Source organism: Lutra lutra, chromosome 1 (assembly GCF_902655055.1).
Source record: "Lutra lutra chromosome 1, mLutLut1.2, whole genome shotgun sequence".
NCBI classification, from domain to species: domain Eukaryota; kingdom Metazoa; phylum Chordata; class Mammalia; order Carnivora; family Mustelidae; genus Lutra; species Lutra lutra.
The window spans coordinates 186,014,773-186,035,157 of record NC_062278.1 but is presented as its reverse complement, the minus strand read 5'-3'; the positions used below and the strand labels follow the sequence as shown (position 1 = coordinate 186,035,157).

The 20,385-nt window shown below is 44.2% G+C and overlaps 1 protein-coding gene across 6 annotated transcripts in view; it reads left to right on the top strand.

Moving 5' to 3' along the window:
- The first annotated feature begins 673 nt into the window (after window positions 1-673).
- MITF (melanocyte inducing transcription factor) overlaps window positions 674-20,385 on the top strand; it is a 218,820-nt gene continuing 199,108 nt past the window's right edge. For 3 of the 6 annotated variants that reach the window (XM_047746960.1, XM_047746951.1, XM_047746950.1), the window contains exon 1: window positions 674-973. In XM_047746960.1, coding sequence (XP_047602916.1) covers window positions 870-973 — 104 coding nt within the window. In that variant the 5' untranslated portion in view covers window positions 674-869. The other 3 variants (XM_047746956.1, XM_047746975.1, XM_047746973.1) reach the window with 3 other exon arrangements.

Genomic DNA, 20,385 nt, shown 5'->3' with positions numbered 1-20,385 from the left:
CCTTTTAAAATTAACAGAAACTTTCAAGTGCTGCTTTAGATTAAAAGTGGCTAACCGGATATAGGGAAAAGAGCCACTCAGCAGGATGAATAGTATTGTAAAAGCCTAGACTGAGTTATAGAAAAGGAATGCAGAAGAAAAAATTTTACAATAATGTTTTAATTATAAAACGAAGGCAAAAACCTTCACTCCATTCCAATCCGAGGACAAGCTGATATGTCGCAGAAGCGCTGGGAAGCCTGATAGTAAGTCCTTTTATTTTAAGGCAGGCTTGAAGGCTAAAACTTTCCAGTGCCCAAACCCTTCACGATTAAAATATATATATATATATATATATATATATATATATATATATATATAATTTCATTACGGAGTTGGCGTGCCCTCGCAAATGTCTGAGCTGGGAGTAGGGGTGACGGGAGGAGAGCAAGGCTGAGTCCATTCTTATTAATATTAAATAGCCAAATATGTACCCTTGAAGCAAGCGGGGAGAGAAGAGCGAGAGGAGCTGCTGACATTGACAATGAATCCAAACAGGAGTTGCAATAGCGGTGTCCACCACGTTGCCTCTGCCCCCGCCTGGCCTTCTGGGAGTTGTAGTTTTCGTGGGAGCGCCTCCCCTGGAACACCGGGAACACCCCGTCCGGGCCGAACTACAGATCCCAGGCAGCGCGCGACCGCCCGCCCCTCCCGCCCGGGTGCGAGTGTAAACTCGCCGCGCCGGGGCGGGCGGCCGCGAGCGGGCGAGCGGGCTGAGCTGGGCACTGCGCGGGGGCGCACCGCTCCGGGGACCCAGGCCCCGTCACCTTCCCTTTGCCCGGTGGCTCTGTTCTCACTTTCGAGCAGTGGAAGGACGGGAAGCGGGAGCCATGCAGTCGGAATCGGGGATCGTGCCGGATTTCGAAGTCGGGGAGGAGTTTCACGAAGAGCCCAAAACCTATTACGAACTCAAAAGTCAACCTCTGAAGAGCAGGTGAGTGGTGACAGCTGGAGGGAGGCGCGGCGGGCGGCTGGGGGGCCCCCGCGCCCCACACCCTGGGGCGGGGAAAGCCGCTCGCCCGGGCTCTGGGACAAGGACCCCGTGTCCTTGCTCGGGGGCAGAGGGCGAACTACCCCCCGCAGTTGGGGGCCGCGCCTGCCGGGCCGGTACACCCCTGGGGGGCTCCGCCCAAGTGCGCGTCGGGGGCGCCGCGGGCAGCCCGGGACGGCCGGCCCAGGTGAGGGGTCCCTCGTCTGGGGATACCAGCTGCTGAGATCGGGTGGGGGCTGGGGAGGGACCTGGCGCGCAGGTGGGGGAGGAGGAGCGCGGGTCCCGGACGCTGTCCGGGTGGGAAAGAGGGAAAAAAAGAGTTTCTCGTGAACCCCTTTTCTGGAGATCCTAGCGGGTTGAGGACTCAGAGAGGGAGTGCTTGGTGTGGATTGATGCGCGAGGGAAGCAATTAGTTCGTCTGTTGTCGCCTCCTAGGAGTCGGGCTCCTCTGGGAAAGCCCGCCCCTGGCCGATTCCAGGTGATGCTTCCTGAGCCCCGCCTCTCACCTTGCAGACCTCGCCACCAGCGAGCCGGCCGGTTTGGAGCCGCGGGTGGGCGTGTCTCTCGTCCAGGTTAAACTCCCTAAGCAATAGAGTTCCATTCAAATCCAGGCCTTCCCTGGAGGGGAAGAAGCCTTGGAACTGGAGGATATTGGGACACACCTGCTTGGCAGGGCCCCTGCTTGGCCGCGACACGTGTTTTATTTGCTGGGGACTGCTCCAAAACTTTCTGGAGAGAAGTGAAGACACCCGCTGGTCTGGCGCCCCACCGCGTCGAGTGCCCACTTCCTATGCTACCTCCATTTCCACTCGTCCGTCGGAATGGGTTGGGTATCTTCCTTTCTCTGTCCTGTGGTCCCTCGGGGCATTTCCACAGTTTACCAAGGGGGAGATGGTCCTTTGAGGTTGTGATAGTAGAGAAGAATTTATGTCCGTCCCTTTCAGTTGAGAAAGGAGATGAGGCTCTACCGGGAAGGTTCAGCAGTGCTTCTGTACCCATCTCAAACCTTCCTGCCTACCCCTTGCAGTGGGCAGAGTCTGGGTGAAGGGGCCTGGCTGGCAGAGGGCGAGAGGTTCCAGAAATCAGGGTGGAGGAAGAGAAGGGCAACTGAATCAGGAGGGAAGTAGTACAGTCTTTGCTTCTGGGGCGCGTGGGGCTGGTATTTGCTCTGGTGGCAAGCAGCACCAGGTTCGTTTCCTTCAGGGCTGTGTCAAGACTCTGAATCCAAGTCTGAGAAGAAAATCTGGGAACGACATACCCACTGACTGGGCTGCTAAAGCAGTCTCTTTGCTTGAAGGGGATTGGAAGGAAATGCAGCTAGATGCCTAAAACCAGCCTTTAGTTGATGGTTTCTCTTCATAATGGCTGTTTTGTGTGTGAGCATAGATTGTGTGTGTTGGGGGTTGGGGGGTTTTGAGTAATATTGTGTAAAGGGTATTGTTGGTTATGCTCACTGGGGCTTTATGTGCATTCGGCTGAAGGGACCAGTGTTTTAGCGAGCAGTCTCTGCTTTTGCTTCTATAAGCAAATGCTTACATGGCCAGAATGAGGGAGTGAGTGTTTGAGTGTGTGTGTGTGTGTGTGTGTGTGTGTGTGTAGTCCTGAAAGAAATGAATTAACCGGACTGTTTGGAACATTTTTGATGGGAGCTGATACATAACATTAAATGAGTTTGAGAGAGTGAGGAAAATACCATCTGGAAAAACCCAAATGAGTGCCATGAAACTCATGTTGAAGGATTTGGGCCTGTTCTTTTTCAGAGTCGGCAAAAAATTACTTGCAAGGGTGAACGTCCTCGGTAGCTAGCTAGCATGTGTAAGGAAAAATGTGGGTACGTGGGAAGCAATGGCTTCACACGTTGAAGCTAGAAACAGGTGCGGGACAGAACCGGTATGGAGAGGAATGCTAAATTAAAAAAGTTGTTGTAAAACTTGTCTGTGGAGCAGACACATGCTCTTTGAAATAAACCAGTTAAATAAAATCTGTGAATAAATATATGGGGTTGGCAAAATTTCCCTATACTGTTTTCCACAGTTGTCTAACTTATTGTCATCGGCATCTGTTGTGTGACTTTAAAAGGGCTACATGTTGTTGGGGGCCTCCTCATGGCTTTTTGTCTGAAGTCTTTGCCAGGGCACCTCCCTTCTTGTAAGTGTTGGATGGAAAAAGCAGAAATGGAAAGGTTAAGACTGCCGTAGCCATTTTGTCTATCAGTTATATTCTCTGGATTGTGTCTTGGAGTTGAAAATGTGTTCAGAGTCGGCCCACCTCTCAGCAGCTCCTCTGCTCCCTCTTTGGTCCAAGTCCTCACCAGCCTGTGCCAGGGTGATTGCTGTAGTCTCTTAACTGCTCTCTTGCCTTCTCCTCTATACCCTTTCTGGTGGATTTTCTACACGGCAGCCTCAATGTTCCCGTTAAAATCGGTTCTCGAGGGGGGCAGATTTTTGCTCCCCAGGGGCCATTTGACAATGTCCGGAGATATTTCTGGTTGTCTGAATGAAAGGGCGTTGTTACTGGTCTTCAGTAAATGGAAGCCAGAGATGCTGCTAACCATTCTGTAATGCACAAGAGAGCTCCGGCAACAGAGAATTATCTGTCCCTCAATGGTCATCGCCAGTGCTGAGAAACAGTGAGTTAAAACATGCTACATCATGCCATTCTCTGCTTAAAATTCTCCAGTGGCTCCTAGTTTCAGTAACACTCGAAATCCTTTAACTGGCAAAAGGCAGCCTATATGGTCAAGCTCCCTGTCAGCTCTGAGTTCATGTGCTGTCGCCTAGCTCATTTCGTCGCTGTTCCTGGAACACTCCAGACCCCTCCATCATAAGGCCTTTGTATGTTGTTCTTGCTGGTGCCTCTGCGTAGACCATCTTTGCCCAGAGAGCCATAGCGCTCACTTCCTCACCAACTTCAGGTCTTAGTTTTAATATCCTTGGCAGGCCCATCCCACTACATACAATTGCTTTCCCTCCAGACTCTCATCTTCCTTGCCCTGCTCTATTGATTCCATAATACTTATATTACAACCGACTCTGTCGTTTTTAATATGTTATGTTTATGTTTCTCCCCAGTAGACTGCCAGCTTCAAGGGAGCAGGGTTTCTGTCTGTTCCTTGTTTACTTTGTGTTCCTAGAATCTAGAGCAGAGTTTCTCAACCTCAGTGCAATTGATGTTTCGTGCTGGGTAATTCTTTGTTGTGGGAACAGTTCTGGGCATTGCACGACGTTCGGCAGCACCTTGGCCTCTGCCTGCTCGAGGCCAGTAACCCTCTGCCCCAGTTGTGACCACTGGAAATGTGTCCAGACCCTGCCAGATGCCCATGAGGGGCACAATCACCCCTCTTTCCGAACAGTTGGCCTAGGACATTGCCTGGCACAGTAATGGTTCGTTGTTTGAACAGGTGTTACTTTCTCCTTTAGGACTCCACTTAGGATGGGGTGCTTGGTTCCGATTTTGCATTCAGTATTGCAGCCTTTTAAAATAGGTATCCGCCAAGGTCTCTCCAAAGAGGAGCTTAGGTACTCTTCGTTCAGGCTAAGCTCAGATGTGCAGGTGTTTCATGAGGAAAGACAGTTTCATTCCTAAGCCAGACCTCCTGGCCTTTAGGAGTGTGATGCTTCTGGGTTTAGATCACGTGAACCCCCTTTTGGTCACATTCAGTGGCAAATCTGTGTTTGAGGAAGACACATTCTATGAGGGAAGGTTCTAATGAAGAATTGCTTGCAGTTTGGTTTCCTCAGCAAGGTTTTGTTTGTTTGTTTGTTTTTTAAATTTTATTTATTTGAGAGAGAGAGCACAGAGAGGGAGAGAGAGAGAGTGAGAGAGTTGAGAGGGAGAACCAGACTCTCCATTGAGCAGAGAGCCCCCCCGGGGCTTGATCCCAGGACCCTGGGATCATGACCTGAGCCGAGTCACCTAGGCACCCACCCCTGCATCACCCAGCAAGGTTTTTGAAGCCTTTGTGTGTTCTCCTTGGAATGAGCTCGGTGGGTGGCAGGGGAAAAGTGCCAGATATCAAGGGTGAACCCAGAATTCACACGTGGGCACAGTCCCATCAGGGAAACACACGTGGAGCTGTTCAGTGCGTTCCTAGCAGTGCAGGAACTCTCTGTAGGGCTTTGGGATCTGAAAACATTTTAAAACATGGTCACATCTCTCAGGTTTAAGGTTCTCTTGTTCACTTTACTAGGTGTGAAATTCTGTGGTTTTGTAGTCACTAATGACCCGTTCCTGGACAGACATCAGAATTGACTGAATCTATTTCCAGTTTCCTCTCTTCCAAAATTTAATTGCATTTTAGGTAACTGTTGTCTAACTTGCTGCAAATTAGAAATGGGAATGAGAGTGAGTCTTAGGTTTATTATGGCAAGATAGGATACAGCTGTAGTTCCCAAATGCTGATTCATAGATGTGTGAAGTTTTCACAGGTTCGTGGTGAAATGAGAAAGACAAAGACTATTGTGTCACATGCACATGCACACTCACACTCATATGTTTTAGTATAAGGCCATTGCTGTTTCTTGGATTTATTCTGAGATTTGTCTCCTGTCTTCCTATTAAAAATACCCTTTCTGAACCTGCGTGTACTCTACTCTGTCTTTCCTTCTTATTGCAGACTGGGACCCAGACATGGTGGTAGTTATTTTGCTTAACCATAAAGCCAAGGGCAATACCCTAGGGAACACTGAAAAGACAAGATTAGAAGGAACGTGGATATCTGAACGAACTTGTGGAACACAGCTGGCTCTCCGTCTGATCTATCAGTTCGAACTTCTACTTGAAAGAGAAATCTCTCTGATTAAAATATTTTTAAATATTTTATTAAATATATTTAATATAAAATATTTAATATAGAATATTAATATATTTCAAAAATATTTTTTAAAATACACTTTTTTGAAATGATAATCCATTCTTGGCAAAACAAAACTGTCAATCTCTTACTGGTTTCTGAGAGTTTTCTTGATTTTTCTGTCTGTCCGATCTGCAGGGAACTGCCAGCATTATTCTGATATCACTGTCTCTAACTAGCTGGGTGACCTTGGTCAGGCTGGGTGACCCCTGCCTTCAGTTTATTCATCTGACTAATGGAGGCCTGCATCCTAGGGGTCTTAAAAACAGTAGCTGTGACATTGACTGTGGGAGAGTATTAGCATGGTGCCAGGCACACAGTAAGGGTTCAGTAAAATGCTAGCAAATGGTGTTCTGGTTATTAGTTATTACTTCTTTATTACTAAGCAGTGAGTTCTGACATTCCAGAAGGTGTTTGCCTTTGATTCTCTTTGGCCTTCTTCCCTAAGGCTAGAGTTGTTGGTGAACAACCACCAGTTTCCTAATGAATACCACCACTTAATGAGATATTCAGAGACATTTTTTCACATTTTATATTTTTGATCCAACCCATAAAAATTTATTTGTGCTGGTTAAAAAAAAAAAAAGCAGTTGTGGCCTCAAACCTCATATTCAGCACGTGTCTACTGAGCTCTGGTATGTGCAAATTAACACCAATAAACATAGTTAACATTCATGGAGCACATACCCTGTGCCAGGGTTTTTATGTCTGTTTTTATGTATGTGGACTTAGTCTTTGCAAAAACTTGCATGAGATGATAATAATGAATAAAAACAACTAGGTTGTTAATTATAATTTTTGAAACTGGTGATTCTTGTACAGTGCTTAGTACCGGCCACACTGTATATTTTGCTTGTATTAATTCAGTTAGTTTTCCCTTCAACCTTGGGTGTATGTATTTTTATTATCCTCGTTTTAAAAAATATTATTTATTTGAGAGAGAGAGAGAGAAGCAGACTCCCTGCAGGAAGCCTGATACGGGTCTCGATCCCAGGACCCAGACATCATGACCTGAGCTGAAGGCAAGATGTTTAACCGACTGAGCCACCTGGGTGCCCCTTATTATTCCTATTTTACAGGGAAAGAAAGTGGGATATAGTAAGTGGATGGGCCTGGTTTTTACCTGAGACCGCCTGGCTCTAGCCCCAAGCTCTGTGCACTAGCCACGTAAGAGGACCACGCACAACAGTGCAAATGCAGCACTGTATAGTTCTGTACATTCTCCAAAGCTCCCAGCGGGGGAAGGAAAGAACACATGGCCCCAGCTAAACATACGAGGCAGAGTGTGAGCTTATGGGGAGGTGGGCGTCAGCAATAGGCCTTTCCCAGAGGAAGGGACATTGGAAGCCAGTTTTGGGAACAGGTAGGGTTATTTGCATTTGGCCTTGAAGGTCAAGCAATACCAAGCATTATTTCTCTATAACATTCAATAAAATGTTAGACCTCTTGGAGGACATGTCCAGTTCCATGGACTTCTGGGGTGTTTGGTTGCCTTTTAAATGTTTCAGCAGACTCCCGAACCTTCCTGAGGGCCTGGGAGCACCTGGTGGTGGCTTCAGAGGGAGCCATGACGAAGTGCTCTGCGCAGGCTTTGCCATGTGACTGCTGCATGTGTGTTCAAGACACTTAGCTTCTGGGCCTCAGTTTCTTTAATGGTAAAATGGGGTCAAGAGAACCATTCTCTTACTTTTGGGATAAGTTTTAAATTGGAAATAAAATCTGTTAAAGTGCTTTGCAGAGGGCCTAGCACATATTAGTAACACCGTTCTTTCTTTTCTACTTTACCGTGGACATTTTGTTCTTCTTCATGACAATAACTAAGATACGTATAGATCTGTGAATCTGAAGCCAAATAGGCAAGATCGAGGTGCCTCACACTGGCAGGTGTTCAAGTCTTATTATGCAAATGAGTTTTGTGGTATGATTAGATGGGGAATTTGATTAAAGTGGATTGTAAGTGTTGGTTCTGCGTGTTATTAGAAATTTCCTTTTCCTGAGTGTGGCTATTTATGGACTTTATTTAAGTGTATGTATGTGTGTGTGTTTTTAATTGCCTTTGAGTTCTGCAGTGCAGTTTGCACAGGCTGATGTTTATATCTGCTCCAGTTGTGCAAGAAGTGGAAAATATCCTTTTTTTAGAACAGGTCACATGTGCTTACTGTCAGGAATAGGACCTCAGTGTAAAAAAATGTATCTTGGGACAAATCAAAGTTACTAAATTTCTCCCTCCAACTGCTTTGTTTCAGAACTGGCAGTATTAGGATAAATAATAGGGGAAAAAAAAAAACACTCAGCTATTTTTTTTCGGGGGGGGGGCATTTTTCAAGGAGAGTAAGCAGGAGTTTCATTTGTTTTGTGTATGTGTTTGCATGTGTGTTTTAAGTATGAAATGTACTTTGCTGTTAGATTTGTCTCACCAAAGTAAATTATAAAAATATGTTTGACTCCACTCCAGTTATATGCATAATTTGGAGAAAATAATCAAGAAAATGGGTCAGAGATATTAAATGGAATTACTACAGGTTTTTGATAGTGTAAAGACAAGTCGCGGTTTGTGGGTCTAGCAAACATTTCTAGGGCGGGGGATTCCACTGAGTCATGAAGTCTGTCTTTATGGAGGCAGATGTAGGCTGAGGGCAAGAAGACCTGCAGGCAGGTATGGATCTCTTTTGCGATTCCTCTCCCCCCTCCCAACCTCCTGTTCCCTGTTCCTGAGGTCTTGGGGCGAGGACCAGCCTCCTCCTTTCTCTAGGTTGATTCTCGAACATGGCTTCCTTATTTCTTTCCCTCCTTTGGCCTTTCATGCAGGCCACGAAGAACAAAGGGATACACCTTTGCGGTGTTCATGCGAGACCTCTGTCCTGAGATTCAGAACCATGAGGTCCTTGTCTCCGAGTTTCAAAATTTCCGTGGGCTTCTCAAACAATGGGCGCTCCCCAAGTGTGTTGCAGTGATAACCTATGATATAACCAATGATAACCTATTGGTTGCTTTCCTCCTGAGTTAGAAGTTGAGGCATGGGGAAGAGTGGGGCAAAGGTGAGAGAAAAAACCCACAGGGAAGGAAATGGAACCTCAGAATCAGGAGGACCCTAGTGTCCTCCCCAAGGTGTTTCTAAAACATCTCTCAGTCACTTTAAGCAGAGGCTGTCTAACTTTGGGTCAGATGGACCTCAATTTATTTGTTTTTCCTTTTCTCCCTCCTTACAAAAGTTATTTATTAAGTGCCAGTGGTGTGTCAGGCTTTGTGCTGGCCGCAGGGAATCAAATGTAGAACCAGACAGGCCAGGTTCCAGCTACCGTGGCGTTCCATTCTGGAGATGGGAACATAGTTAATAATGTGCCAAATAAATGGACAGTATAATTTTTGTTGCTCAATAGGGTACAATTGATACAGTGTGATTGGGAAAGAAGGGGATTTTTTGATTGGGTCTGTTATCAGAGCCCATGACCTCACGGAGGAGGTGATTTTGAGGCAAGACCTGCGTGTCTGAAAAAAAGTGTGCAGATCTTGGTGCTACCACTCACTAGCTGTGTGACTTTGGACAAGTTACCCAACCTCTTCAAATGTCAGTTCCCTAACCTCTTTGAATCTCAGTTCCTTCTTTTGTAAAATGGGGGCAGTAGCTACCTTGTAGGGTTGCTGTGTGGACAAAAGGAATTGCCTATAAAGCCACTAACATTAGGCTTCACCTTATAGGTGTTAGGAGACACACAGGACTGGTTTAAAGCCATTCATGAATAGTGGAGAAAAATACAGACATTAATCTTCCCTGTAACTGTTTATAACTTGGATTTAAGTGTTTTCCTAATGTTGAGTGAGTCACAGATTTATGCTTGTCTTTATAAACCTAAGCTCGGACTGAAAGTGGAGATGGTCTTGTTATTTTTATTATCCTTTCTTTCCTCCAGGATCATCTTACTTGAGTTGTCCCCTTGCTCTTTTCACTGTTGTTGCATTGAGATCATTCATGTTTGACCAGGCTTTGCGTAGGACGGTTTCTGGTTGGATTTTGAATTAAGTTTTGGTTATAAAGGAGAAGGCCAAGGCCCTAGAATAAAACGTTGAGCTTAACACAATATATACATACACCACGAACAGTTCTTACGGAACTCCTGACTTGCAGTCCTGTGTTTCAGCCCCTAGATCACTCTTCCTCTTCACACTGATGTGAAAATGTCAGTGTTAGTGCAGAAATGGAATTCAAGAAGCCTCTCTTTCCCCACAGCACCTCAAGCTTTCATCAGTGTTGACATCTACAGGCAATAGCACGTTTTTAATTCAACAACTTAAAAATCTTCAAAGCATTCGAATTCCAGTAACTGTGTTCTTTGATTCAAGTACTCATGGCAGTGGTGACTTTCAAAAGGAAAATCCTGGGTCATGTGAGAACAAACATTTTAATCCAATGCAGTGGGTTACAGGTCTGTGGAGTGCACGGGTAGAATCCTGTCCTTCTATAAGAAAATTGTGGTTTGTTGAGCAACTTCAGGAAGGCATCTGTGGCCTTTACCCTCGCCATCCCCGCCCCTTCCCCAAAGTGGGATAACTTGCTGAATCATTCACACGCATTTGTCTGTGTTCCTCTGTGATCAAAGGCAGAATGGGAAAAGTGGTTGTCTCCACTGTTGGGAATGTAGAACTTACGTTGTAGAACGTTTGCCTTCTAGGAAGCTTAACTTGTTTGGGTGAGAAGAAGATTTGAAGTTGGGAAGATTCATTTAGCCTGATGGCAGAGTTTATCTATGAAATTACAAACTGACAGATAGGAATGCTGCATTTCCTTTGGTACCTTTATTGTAAAATGTTCCTAAATAGAAACTGGTTTCAAGACACATGTTTTGGGGCGCCTGGGTGGCTCAGTGGGTTAAAGCCTCTGCCTTCAGCTCAGGTCATGGTCCCTGGGTTCTGGGATCAAGCCCCACATTGGGCTCTCTGCTCGGCGGGGAGCCTGCTTCCTCCTCCTCCTCCTCTCTCTCTCTGCCTGCCTCTCTGCCTACTTGTGATCTCTGTCAAATAAATAAATAAAATCCTAAAAAAAAGACACATGTTTTTCAGAGCATACATTTCAGTTTTGTAACTGGAGATTTGAAACTTGATGAAAGGAAAAGCATGCAGAAACTCTTAAGATGATTTCCTGATGAGCTTGGAACCTAGCACAGTCCGTTAAAGCCTACTGGAGGATCACAGTGAGATCTGGCCACACTGTCTTGCTTGCATCTCTCCCAAGCAGCTCGAGAGAGTGCTCTAAAATTGAGTCAGTGAACAGCCACACAGATAATGCAACAATCCCTCCTCCATCAAAAGAATCGGGTACATTTTTGTTTTGTTTTTTAGCCTTTGTAGTTTTTCAGCAAAAGATGGAAAGGTGCTGTTGCTTTGTTGTATTACCGAGCCTGCATAACAGCACCATTTAAATTTAGAACATTGGCACCTTGGCTGGTAGAACCCTTTGCAACTAATTTATAATGCTTTTGGCAGAGAATAACTATGAATAAACATTAAAATAGTGTTGGCCAGTTAGGGTCATTTACTTTCAAGGGAAGAGGATGACACCAGCCATGCATTCTTGAAAATTCCATTTATTTAGTTTTAAAAGAAGAGTTTGCAATAGCTTAGTGAAACAGTACCTAAAAATATAAGCAACTAGCATGATTCCTGACATTCCAAATAAAAGTTTGTCCATTTGCTGTAAGGAAGCATGTTTGGAGAGTAACTGTGAGAAATTGGCACTGGCTTGCGTGTTGGACAATTGGTGTGTAGACTTTTTGGAACCATTCCTTGCATCATCTTAGCAAGGTCATTTGTCCACTTGTCTTTAGGTAGGTAAACACTAATGATGTTTTATCTAAATAAAGGCTGTATATGTCCGTGCTAAATGATGGGATCCTGGAATGCAGTTTTAATGATACTGATTGCATATGGAAGCTTGAAGTCTTTGTTGATTCAGAAACGAGCCAGAAGTTTTGATGGCACTTACTTGGTCATAGCATCATAGTCACTGAAAGGCGTGATTTAACAGCAGGAGGCTGAATGACAAGGACAGTTAATTGGGGTTTGTTTTTGGAGTCAGTGATACTGACTGAGTTAGTCATTCTGCTGGTCCGCTGTACCCTTCTTTCTCATTCTTGGGTTCATATACTTGGCATCTTTCTAGTCACTTCTCACTGGCAGACAACTTCCCTTTCTTTATGTGTTTTCTCTAATGGACACCTTTAGTTTGCCTGCTCATAGTCTCCTTTCCAAATTCCAGTAACAACCCCTTCCCACATGCTCAGCCCATCTGCTTCGGTTTCGCGGTTCTAGGAATGGAGAATTTGACACAGGCCCTGCCACAGTTCTTTATCATGGAGATTGGTTTTAGGGAGGTACATGTCGACTAGTGAAAATGAATCCCAGGATTTTATTAGGGTGCTAACAGAAAGATTCTCCTTTTATTTCCATTGATCTTGAACATTAGGGGAGATGTCGGGGTTTAGGATAAAGATACCTCATAGGCAGAGAACAAGCAAGTTCTCGAATTAAGTTAACGTTAGTTGGTGTAGCAAAGTGGCGTGCAGCGGTCGTACGTGTAAATAATTCCTGCTTGGCAGGCAGCTTTCCTCCACCTGGCAAATCAAGGACTCAGACTCCTTCTGTCTTCTGGTTCTCCCTTTGCCTGGGACCCTGGAGTCCTTCGTGTCTGGTGGTAGAAAGGAAGAAGAAGAGGAGAAGGCATAACTAAGGTTCAAAAGTGATAGGCCTCACTTTTGCTCAGATTCTGTTGACGAGGACCAGACTCCCATCTGTGTCTGGATGCAGGGGTGGGAGCTGGGAAATACAGATGTCAGCTGGGCAGCGATGTTTGTGTGCTAGGAAAGTGTGCATTTTGAGTGGATGGCCCGCCATCTTTGCTGTGATCCTACTAGGAGTCTTTCACCTCCAGATCAAGTTGTGGCTTTCCTTGGTAGGCCTAGTTAGGCTTATCTTTGAACTTTTCTGTTATTTAACCAATAAATTCCTCTTCTAAGTATACATGGTTAGTTTGGATTTTCTGCCACCTGCGTGGAGACTGTCCAAGCTTTTGTGATGTCTGAATCCCACTCTCCAAGCTTTTGTGTTGTCTGAATCCCACCTTTCTGCAGGGCTTCCTCTTCTACGTCATTGAGTAAAATCACCACCCCAGGTCCCTTCAACAGCAGCCCATCTACCACCACCACCACCTGAGAGCAGTGGCTTTTCAACATGTGGCCCTCAGGCTTGTTATAAATGCACATTCTCAGACTCTACCGCAGTCCTACTCAATCAGACACTGGTGGGCAGTCCCAGGAGTCTGTGTCTTAATAAGCCCTCCACAGTTGGTGGTGCTCACTCATGTTTGAGAAAGACAACCCTAATGCTGTCACCATAAATCCTCCGTCTCTATATGGAGTTGTGCTTATATTGCTGTTTTGGAATGAACAACTTCCGGGATTAGAATACATTCAGTAAAAAAAAATGGGGTGCTGCTTGTTATGATCAGGCTAAGGGTGATCCCTGGCAGTCATTCTGCATTGATTAAAAACCAAAAACCCGGGGCGCCTGGGTGGCTCAGTGGGTTAAAGCCTCTGCCTTCGGGTCGGGTCATGATTCCGGGGTCCTGGGATCGAGCCCCACGTGGGGCTCTCTGCTCAGCAGGGAGCCTGGTTCCCCCTCTCTCTCTGCCTGCCTCTCTGCCTACTTGTGATCTCTGTCAAATAAATAAATAAAATCTTAAAAACAAAACAAAACAAAACAAAACCAAAAACCCGAACCCAAAAACTTTCCCTTCTAAAAAGTTCACTTTTAGATCTACCCTAATGAAACCAGGGAAGGATTCTTGGTCTTCTGAATGTGATCTCTGGGTGACTTGGAGTTAACCTAGCTGCACTGCCCTAAGGAAACCTGGCCCGTACCTCAAGACAGGGTTGTGATACAGACTCCAAGAGTGTGCAGTCACATGACTGAAAGATTTGATTGAGAAACAGGGTGATGATTTTGAGTGTGCCCACATGACCAAATTGTTTTTTACAAAACTTCTGCTGAATAAAATTTGAAATACGGCTTTCAGCCTGTTTTCTTGTCTTAATGAATTCCAGACTGTTTGCAGAGCGTAGGAGCTTCCAGAACAGGGGGATGGAATGATTGGGACCCGCCAGCCTCTGTCTTGTCACAGAAAGGGCGTCCTGACTTCATGGAGTCACTCCCCTTGTTCTGAATCTCACCGGGCCATTCACTTATCTGATGGAGAGGTATAGACTGTGACAGGGAAGGACAAGGCCAAGGTTGTGTCAGACAAAAAGAGCCTATAGAGAACTGCCAGACTACTTACTTTAGCAGGAAACTCAACCTTTACCCCTAATCTACTTAAACCCAAGCATTTTTTCTTTGTTTGTTTTGTTTTGTTTTGCTCTATGCTGACCTTCTCCAGAGAAAAGGCCTGCATCTCTTCATGTAAACTGGTTAAAAGCCCTCGCCAGTTGAAGTCTAAAGTTCTGGGTGTAACCTTTAGAATAAGACAGATTTGTAACTTGAATTCCAATTTGACTACCTTTAGCCTTTTTTTTTTTTTTTTTTTTTTAAATCATGGCAAGTTTTTCTTGTAGTTTTTATGTCAGTAGCAGGCTAAATGGGGCTCATGGACATTAATATGATCTAGGCTATGGAGTAATCATGCGAATTAAAAGAAATAGGTGGGTGAAGTGCTCAGCCCCCAAACCTGGCTCTTGCTGCTGAGTATTTGGTCCCTGCATTCTGGTTCCCTTTGTATCCATAGCATCAATAAGGGTTTTGACTTGAAATGACTTTTTAGCCAGGAGGTAAAGGAGAGGGCCATAGATGAGAAGGGGGAGGCCTTAAATGATCCCAAAGCTGGAGAATCCACAGAAGGATCTTTGAGAGCTGAAGCAAGTCAAGTAGTGGCGAACTGTGGGAAGCCTAGCAGGGAGGCTTTTTAAAGATGGCACCTGCTATTTACAGGTAAGGCGTTCCCTTTGTTGCCAGAACAATCTTTGTCTTTATCAACATGTTGCCTTTCATCATAATTACAGACTATAGCCAGGTGGAAAAATAAATAATAAGATGCGCTGATGGAGATTTCACAACACTGAGCAGTCTAGCAGCCGAGCTGTATCGCTGTTTCCACATGGGAATCTGCCATTCCTAACTGTCAGCTTTCAACTTTGCCTCCAGTGAGTGCCTGCCTTATCTCTTCACATTTAACTCGGCAGTCTCTTCATATAGCTGTCCTTATCCGAAGTAAGCCGTGATGCTTGTGTTCCTGAACCTCAAAATCTTCATATCTTTTACTCTTCCAGGATTTTTCCATCCTTGTAGCAAAGTATGGCTATTTTTGAGACTAGAGGCGAAGTTTTAATTTTTTTTTTCAAAAGAATTGTTCATTTCATGCTTGCTTTTTACCCTTTATCCTGAATTTTCTGAAAACTTGATTCCTCTAGTCCTTTGTATCTGTATGGGCCATTTCAGTTAACCATCTATTTGGGTTTCCATCTATTGGTTAAACTGATCCTGTGATAAAACTGAAATGTTTTTTATCCAATCAATATGATAGCTTCCTTGTCTTTTATTTTTCCTACCTTTATTGAGGTATAATTGACAAATAAGGGTCGTATATTTTTTAAGGTATACAACTAGATGTTTTGATGAACATATACCACAATCAAATAGCTTGCTTTTCTTGAGCCTCAGAAAGTTTCTCCCCCAAACCAGTGGCTAACCTGGTCACTAGAAAGCAGAAAGGGGGATGAGCCCAAATAGTAACTTTCTGTCTCAGGAGACAAGTATGCATGACATGGCATACATAAGTAGGTGCCTTCATCATTGCAGTTTTGATGTGTTAGCTGGGTACTGGGTTACCTGCCTCATCAGATCGCTGTGAAGATTCAGTGAGGTACCTAGAGGACTTCCTGTAGGAAGGGTGCTGTCGATGCTGGCTCTCTGCTGGTGAGCCATGGCCCTACCATTCCTGCTGCACGACCATGAAGCCTGTGTTGGACCCCAGTGCACCCATGTGCTGCTGCTCGCGTCACTGCCATTAGAATTTAGGGATTGGGGCACCTGGGTGGCTCAGTGGGTTAAAGCCTCTGCCTTCAGCTTGGGTCATGATCCCGGGGTCCTGGGATCAAGTCCCAGGTCGGGCTCTCTGCTCAGCAGGGAGCCTGTTTCCCCCTCTTTCTCTCTGCCTTCCTTTCTGCCTACTTGTGATCTCTGTCTGTCAAATAAATAAATAAAATCTTAAAAAAAAAAAGAATTTAGAGATTTACCTAAGAAGCAAAGAAGTGGCTAAACTGTGCAAGTGCTATTGACTCTGTTGTTTGTCACTGGGGAGTAAATAAATAATTTAATTCCCCATAGCTTAAAACCCCCCGATCATATAGTCAGTTCTCAAAAGTTGGGAATATATGCAGCAAGTTTTTGGACACATGCCAGCACTCATTTTTCTCCCGGAGTCTGCCAGGCCACTTTCCCCAACTCTCAGCTGTTGTGTGCAGAGGAATGGCACTAATTTGATCAACAATTAATGGGAGACATGTTTTATAAGAATCTATGCACACATTCACACCAGCACATACTGGATTCTCAAGGCCTCATTTTTCGGAGTATTTGTATCTTTTCTCTGGTATTATCATGACCAATCACTTGGTTAAATAATTCCTGTCCTGAATTTTATAAAGAAACAGAGAAAATGACAGTTTTCCTCTTTCCATGTGATTGAAACACACACACACACACACACACGGAAGCAAAGGACCATAGAGTTAGATGCTTTAGGGTAAGAACCAATGTGCTCTGAGAAGTCATAAGCACAGGGGAGAATGAAGATGAAGCCTGGGAAGGATGGTCAGATGTGGACAGTTGAAAGACCTTCTTAGTTCTGCTTTTTTGTGAGAGAGCAGGATGAATCAGCTGTGTAGGATGGAGTTGAGAGTTAACACACCCATATGTAGGGGAAGAGCCAGCCATTGGGAGATGGACAAGGCAGTTTTGGAAGTTTTCAGAGTAGATTTGTTTCTTGGTCATCTAAATAGGGGGATATTAAGATATCTGACACCCTTGTTTTTTCAGAGTCATGGTTTGGGAATGATTTGCAAAGTCCTTGGGCCAATGTTCTTTGCCCTAGGAGGTGAAAATGATTTTCAGCAAATATTCATTGAGCCCACTGTGGAGTCAGGAGATAATGTTGAGCATGAACCTTTGTCACTTTTGACAAATGGGTGGCCACCAAGGGATGGCGTGGAACCCAGATCAGGCCATCAAGGGCCAGGGGAACTCTTTCTGGAAGTGGGAAAGAGCCCACCTGCTGGTCACATCAATTACCCTGCGAAAGAAATGTACTGTAAACTAGTACTCTCTGAAGACAGTCTTTAGTTGTCACTTCGTTTGATGCTCGTATTTAAAAGATGATGCCTATTTTAGGAAATCAAGCATCTTCTACCTATAAATAGGCTGATAGGTGATACTTATCTTATTGTCTGTCAGTTCTTACTTGAAAGACAAAAATGCAAAAAGCATGGCACTAAATAAGCCTTGGAAAGGACATTTGTCTACTGTATGAGAACTGGAGCAAGTAGGCAGAGTGTCACTTTGTTTGATGTCAGTTGGGAATGCATGTATTGGATGACTCAACTTTTTCACCTCTTGGCATGTATCCACAAACGAGCGCAAAAATGCTGCAAATGTTGATTTGGGGGTTTCAAGTAAATTTTAGTAAGTAGGTGAATTTGCAAATGGGGGTTCCACAAACATCGAGGGTTGGCTATATTAAAAAATTGTTTTCTTCAGTCTTGTTCCTCTAGCAATTCTTTCTCTGAGCTTAAAAACATGCTCACTTGGGAAAATATTTTCCAAACAGTGTTTGCTCCAGCGTTGTTGTGGATTATACGTGAAGGCACGTTAACGAAGCTTTTCTAAGGACCCGATCTCCCATTTTTACATTTATTTGCCAATAAAAACGGTCCATTACTTCCAAATTTTTGAATTTGAGTGGGACTGTTCAGATATGTTACTTTTTATTTTGATATATTCCAACTGTTCTTTAGGAAGTAGAGTGTGGGAGTGGGGCCCTGGAAAAAAAGCAGAGATATTACCGGGGCCACTGGTGAAGAACCTAGCAGAAAGCGGTAGAATGAGGTAGATATTACGGTGTAGGCAGTTTTTCAAGAAACTGGGCTCAGCTTACTTCTCAGTGTATTGCAAATTAGCATATTATAAGGATCAGCAATTGTTATTGGAACCATGTCATTGTTATAAACATTACCTGAGTACTTGTTCTTGGAATTCTTTTAAGGAGAGAAGAGAAGACTTAGTGGGGCCAGTGGTTTTAGGTTGCCTAGGAGGCAGATCACATAATTTAATAAAAACAAAGAAACCCAAACAGCAACAATAGCAACAGCGGCACTTAACATTTTTCAAGTCCTTACTGTGGGCTGTGCCTTGCATTGATACTTTCACCTCTTAAACTTTGAAAAGATGAGCTCAGTAGGGTTAAAGTCATTCAAGTTGCCTGTTGCTTTGCCTGTCGTAGGTAGCCTGCCTTTTGGCTCTTCATACTGTATTTATGTGTAGGATAAAAAGAATGGCTTGTTCAGTTTGTCTCTATGTGTGTGCACGTGTGTGCACATATGTGCACATCTGTGGATGTGTGTGTGTGTGTGTGTGAGGCCTGGGATCAGGAAGGTACCTATGTAAATTTTTTCCCTAGGTTTTTCCTGTGTTAGAAAAGTAAAAAAGCAGAAGGAATGAATAATTTAGATCTGGCGCAAGGACAAACATTAAGGCACTTCCTATCTACCAGGTACTGTGTTAAACATTTAAAATGCCTTGTATAATGTTAATTCTAATATGCAGTAGGTAAGATCCCATTTTATAGATGAACAAACTAAGCTTGGCCATCTTTACTAACTTGCCTAAAGCCATTCCAATAAGAGTGGAACCATGACGTAAGCCGAGGACTGTCTGACTTCAAAGCTCACCTTCGTAACTGCCATACTGCAGTGGTTGGTGTGTATATTGGGGTACAGAGAGGGAGGCAGGCTGGGAAGTGATGAGGGGTGACAACTCCTGTTGATTTTGGAATAGAAAGAGGACTAGGTTTCTGATGAAGTAAAGATAGGAGACTCTGGGTGTGGTTGAACATCTGAATCCAAGAAAAATAGGTCTATCTGTTAAAGATAGTCCTTTGTTTTCAAAGCTGTTTCTAAAGAAAGGAAGGAGTTTGGTGCTGAAGGCTCCAAGAAAGGTAGCAAAAGATGGGATGGTGGACGCTCAATTATTCACAAGGATATATGGTATGTAAGTTGTAGATGTTCCTCATTCCTCATTAAAGATCTTCAGATTTTCCTTGCTGATGACATCAAGAAGTCTTATCTACCTACCCGTACTTATGGTCTGCTACTGAACATAGAGCTCCCGACATCTTGATGTTTTTCACTTATCTTTCTTTTCTTATCGCTCCCTCCCTCTTCAACCTGACTCGTTAATTGCTTTTCCTGTGTGTCTTCATAAAGTTATAGCCAGTTTATTCCATTCTGGACTGTTTATCTTTGAATGCCAAAGGTCTTGAAACATCATAATGTTGTGTAATGAACATAACTTCTGCCTTGGCATGTGGGTGTTAAGAGCATTAGTCATTGCAAAGTATTGAGTTAAATATTTTCAATAAAAGGATATAATGATCTAATAGAGAGGAAGAAGTTATAAAAATATTAGTTGGTGGCTTTAATGGTGAGCTATATATTTAGTGAGTTCCATCAGCAATGGGCTAGACATTCATAGAATGAAGATAAAGACATTCTCACTCCTTATTGGTGGGAGGGGAAAAAGACCAGTGGGCGGGGGAGCACTTGATTCTTATTCGTACTGAGAGAAAGGTAAACCATCTGAGTTTCCAGTGCTTCTGCTCTCACATCCATCTTTCACTAACTACCACAATTGCTGGAGATTTCCGTGAGATACTTAGAATAGGGACTTCTGGGCTGCATCTTGTTGGAAAGCCCTTAGCTTTGTAATCATTTCTTCCTTTTTTTTTTTTTTTTTTTTTAAGAGAGCCATCAGGGCATCTTTGCAATACCATTAGAGAGCCAGGGACGTCCTGAGCAAACGAGATGTTTCTTTACCCATGGAGCTGATTTTATGAAGAGTTTTGGTCAGCATGAGTCATTGTGAAACTATGTACCTTGCTGCCCTGGTTTATCTGTAGACATCTCCCTGTGGCAGAAGATTGAATCCTCATCTCTTGCTGTCTCTCTAGGCATCTAAAGATGTTAGAGGTACATTGGTTTGCTTCTTGCTGGGGAGTGTGTGGTAGGTACTGGCCTCCTGTGATGGAACATCGCCTGCACACGTGGTCGGTCGTCAGTGTAACAGGTTGATGTGCTGTCTTATTTCCTGGGGCTGGAGGTTTAAACCAGAGACACCGGGTGCTGACTCTCCTTTACCTTTCCTGCTGGGCCTCTTCAGCCATTCCAGTAAACAATTTGGGAGCTCA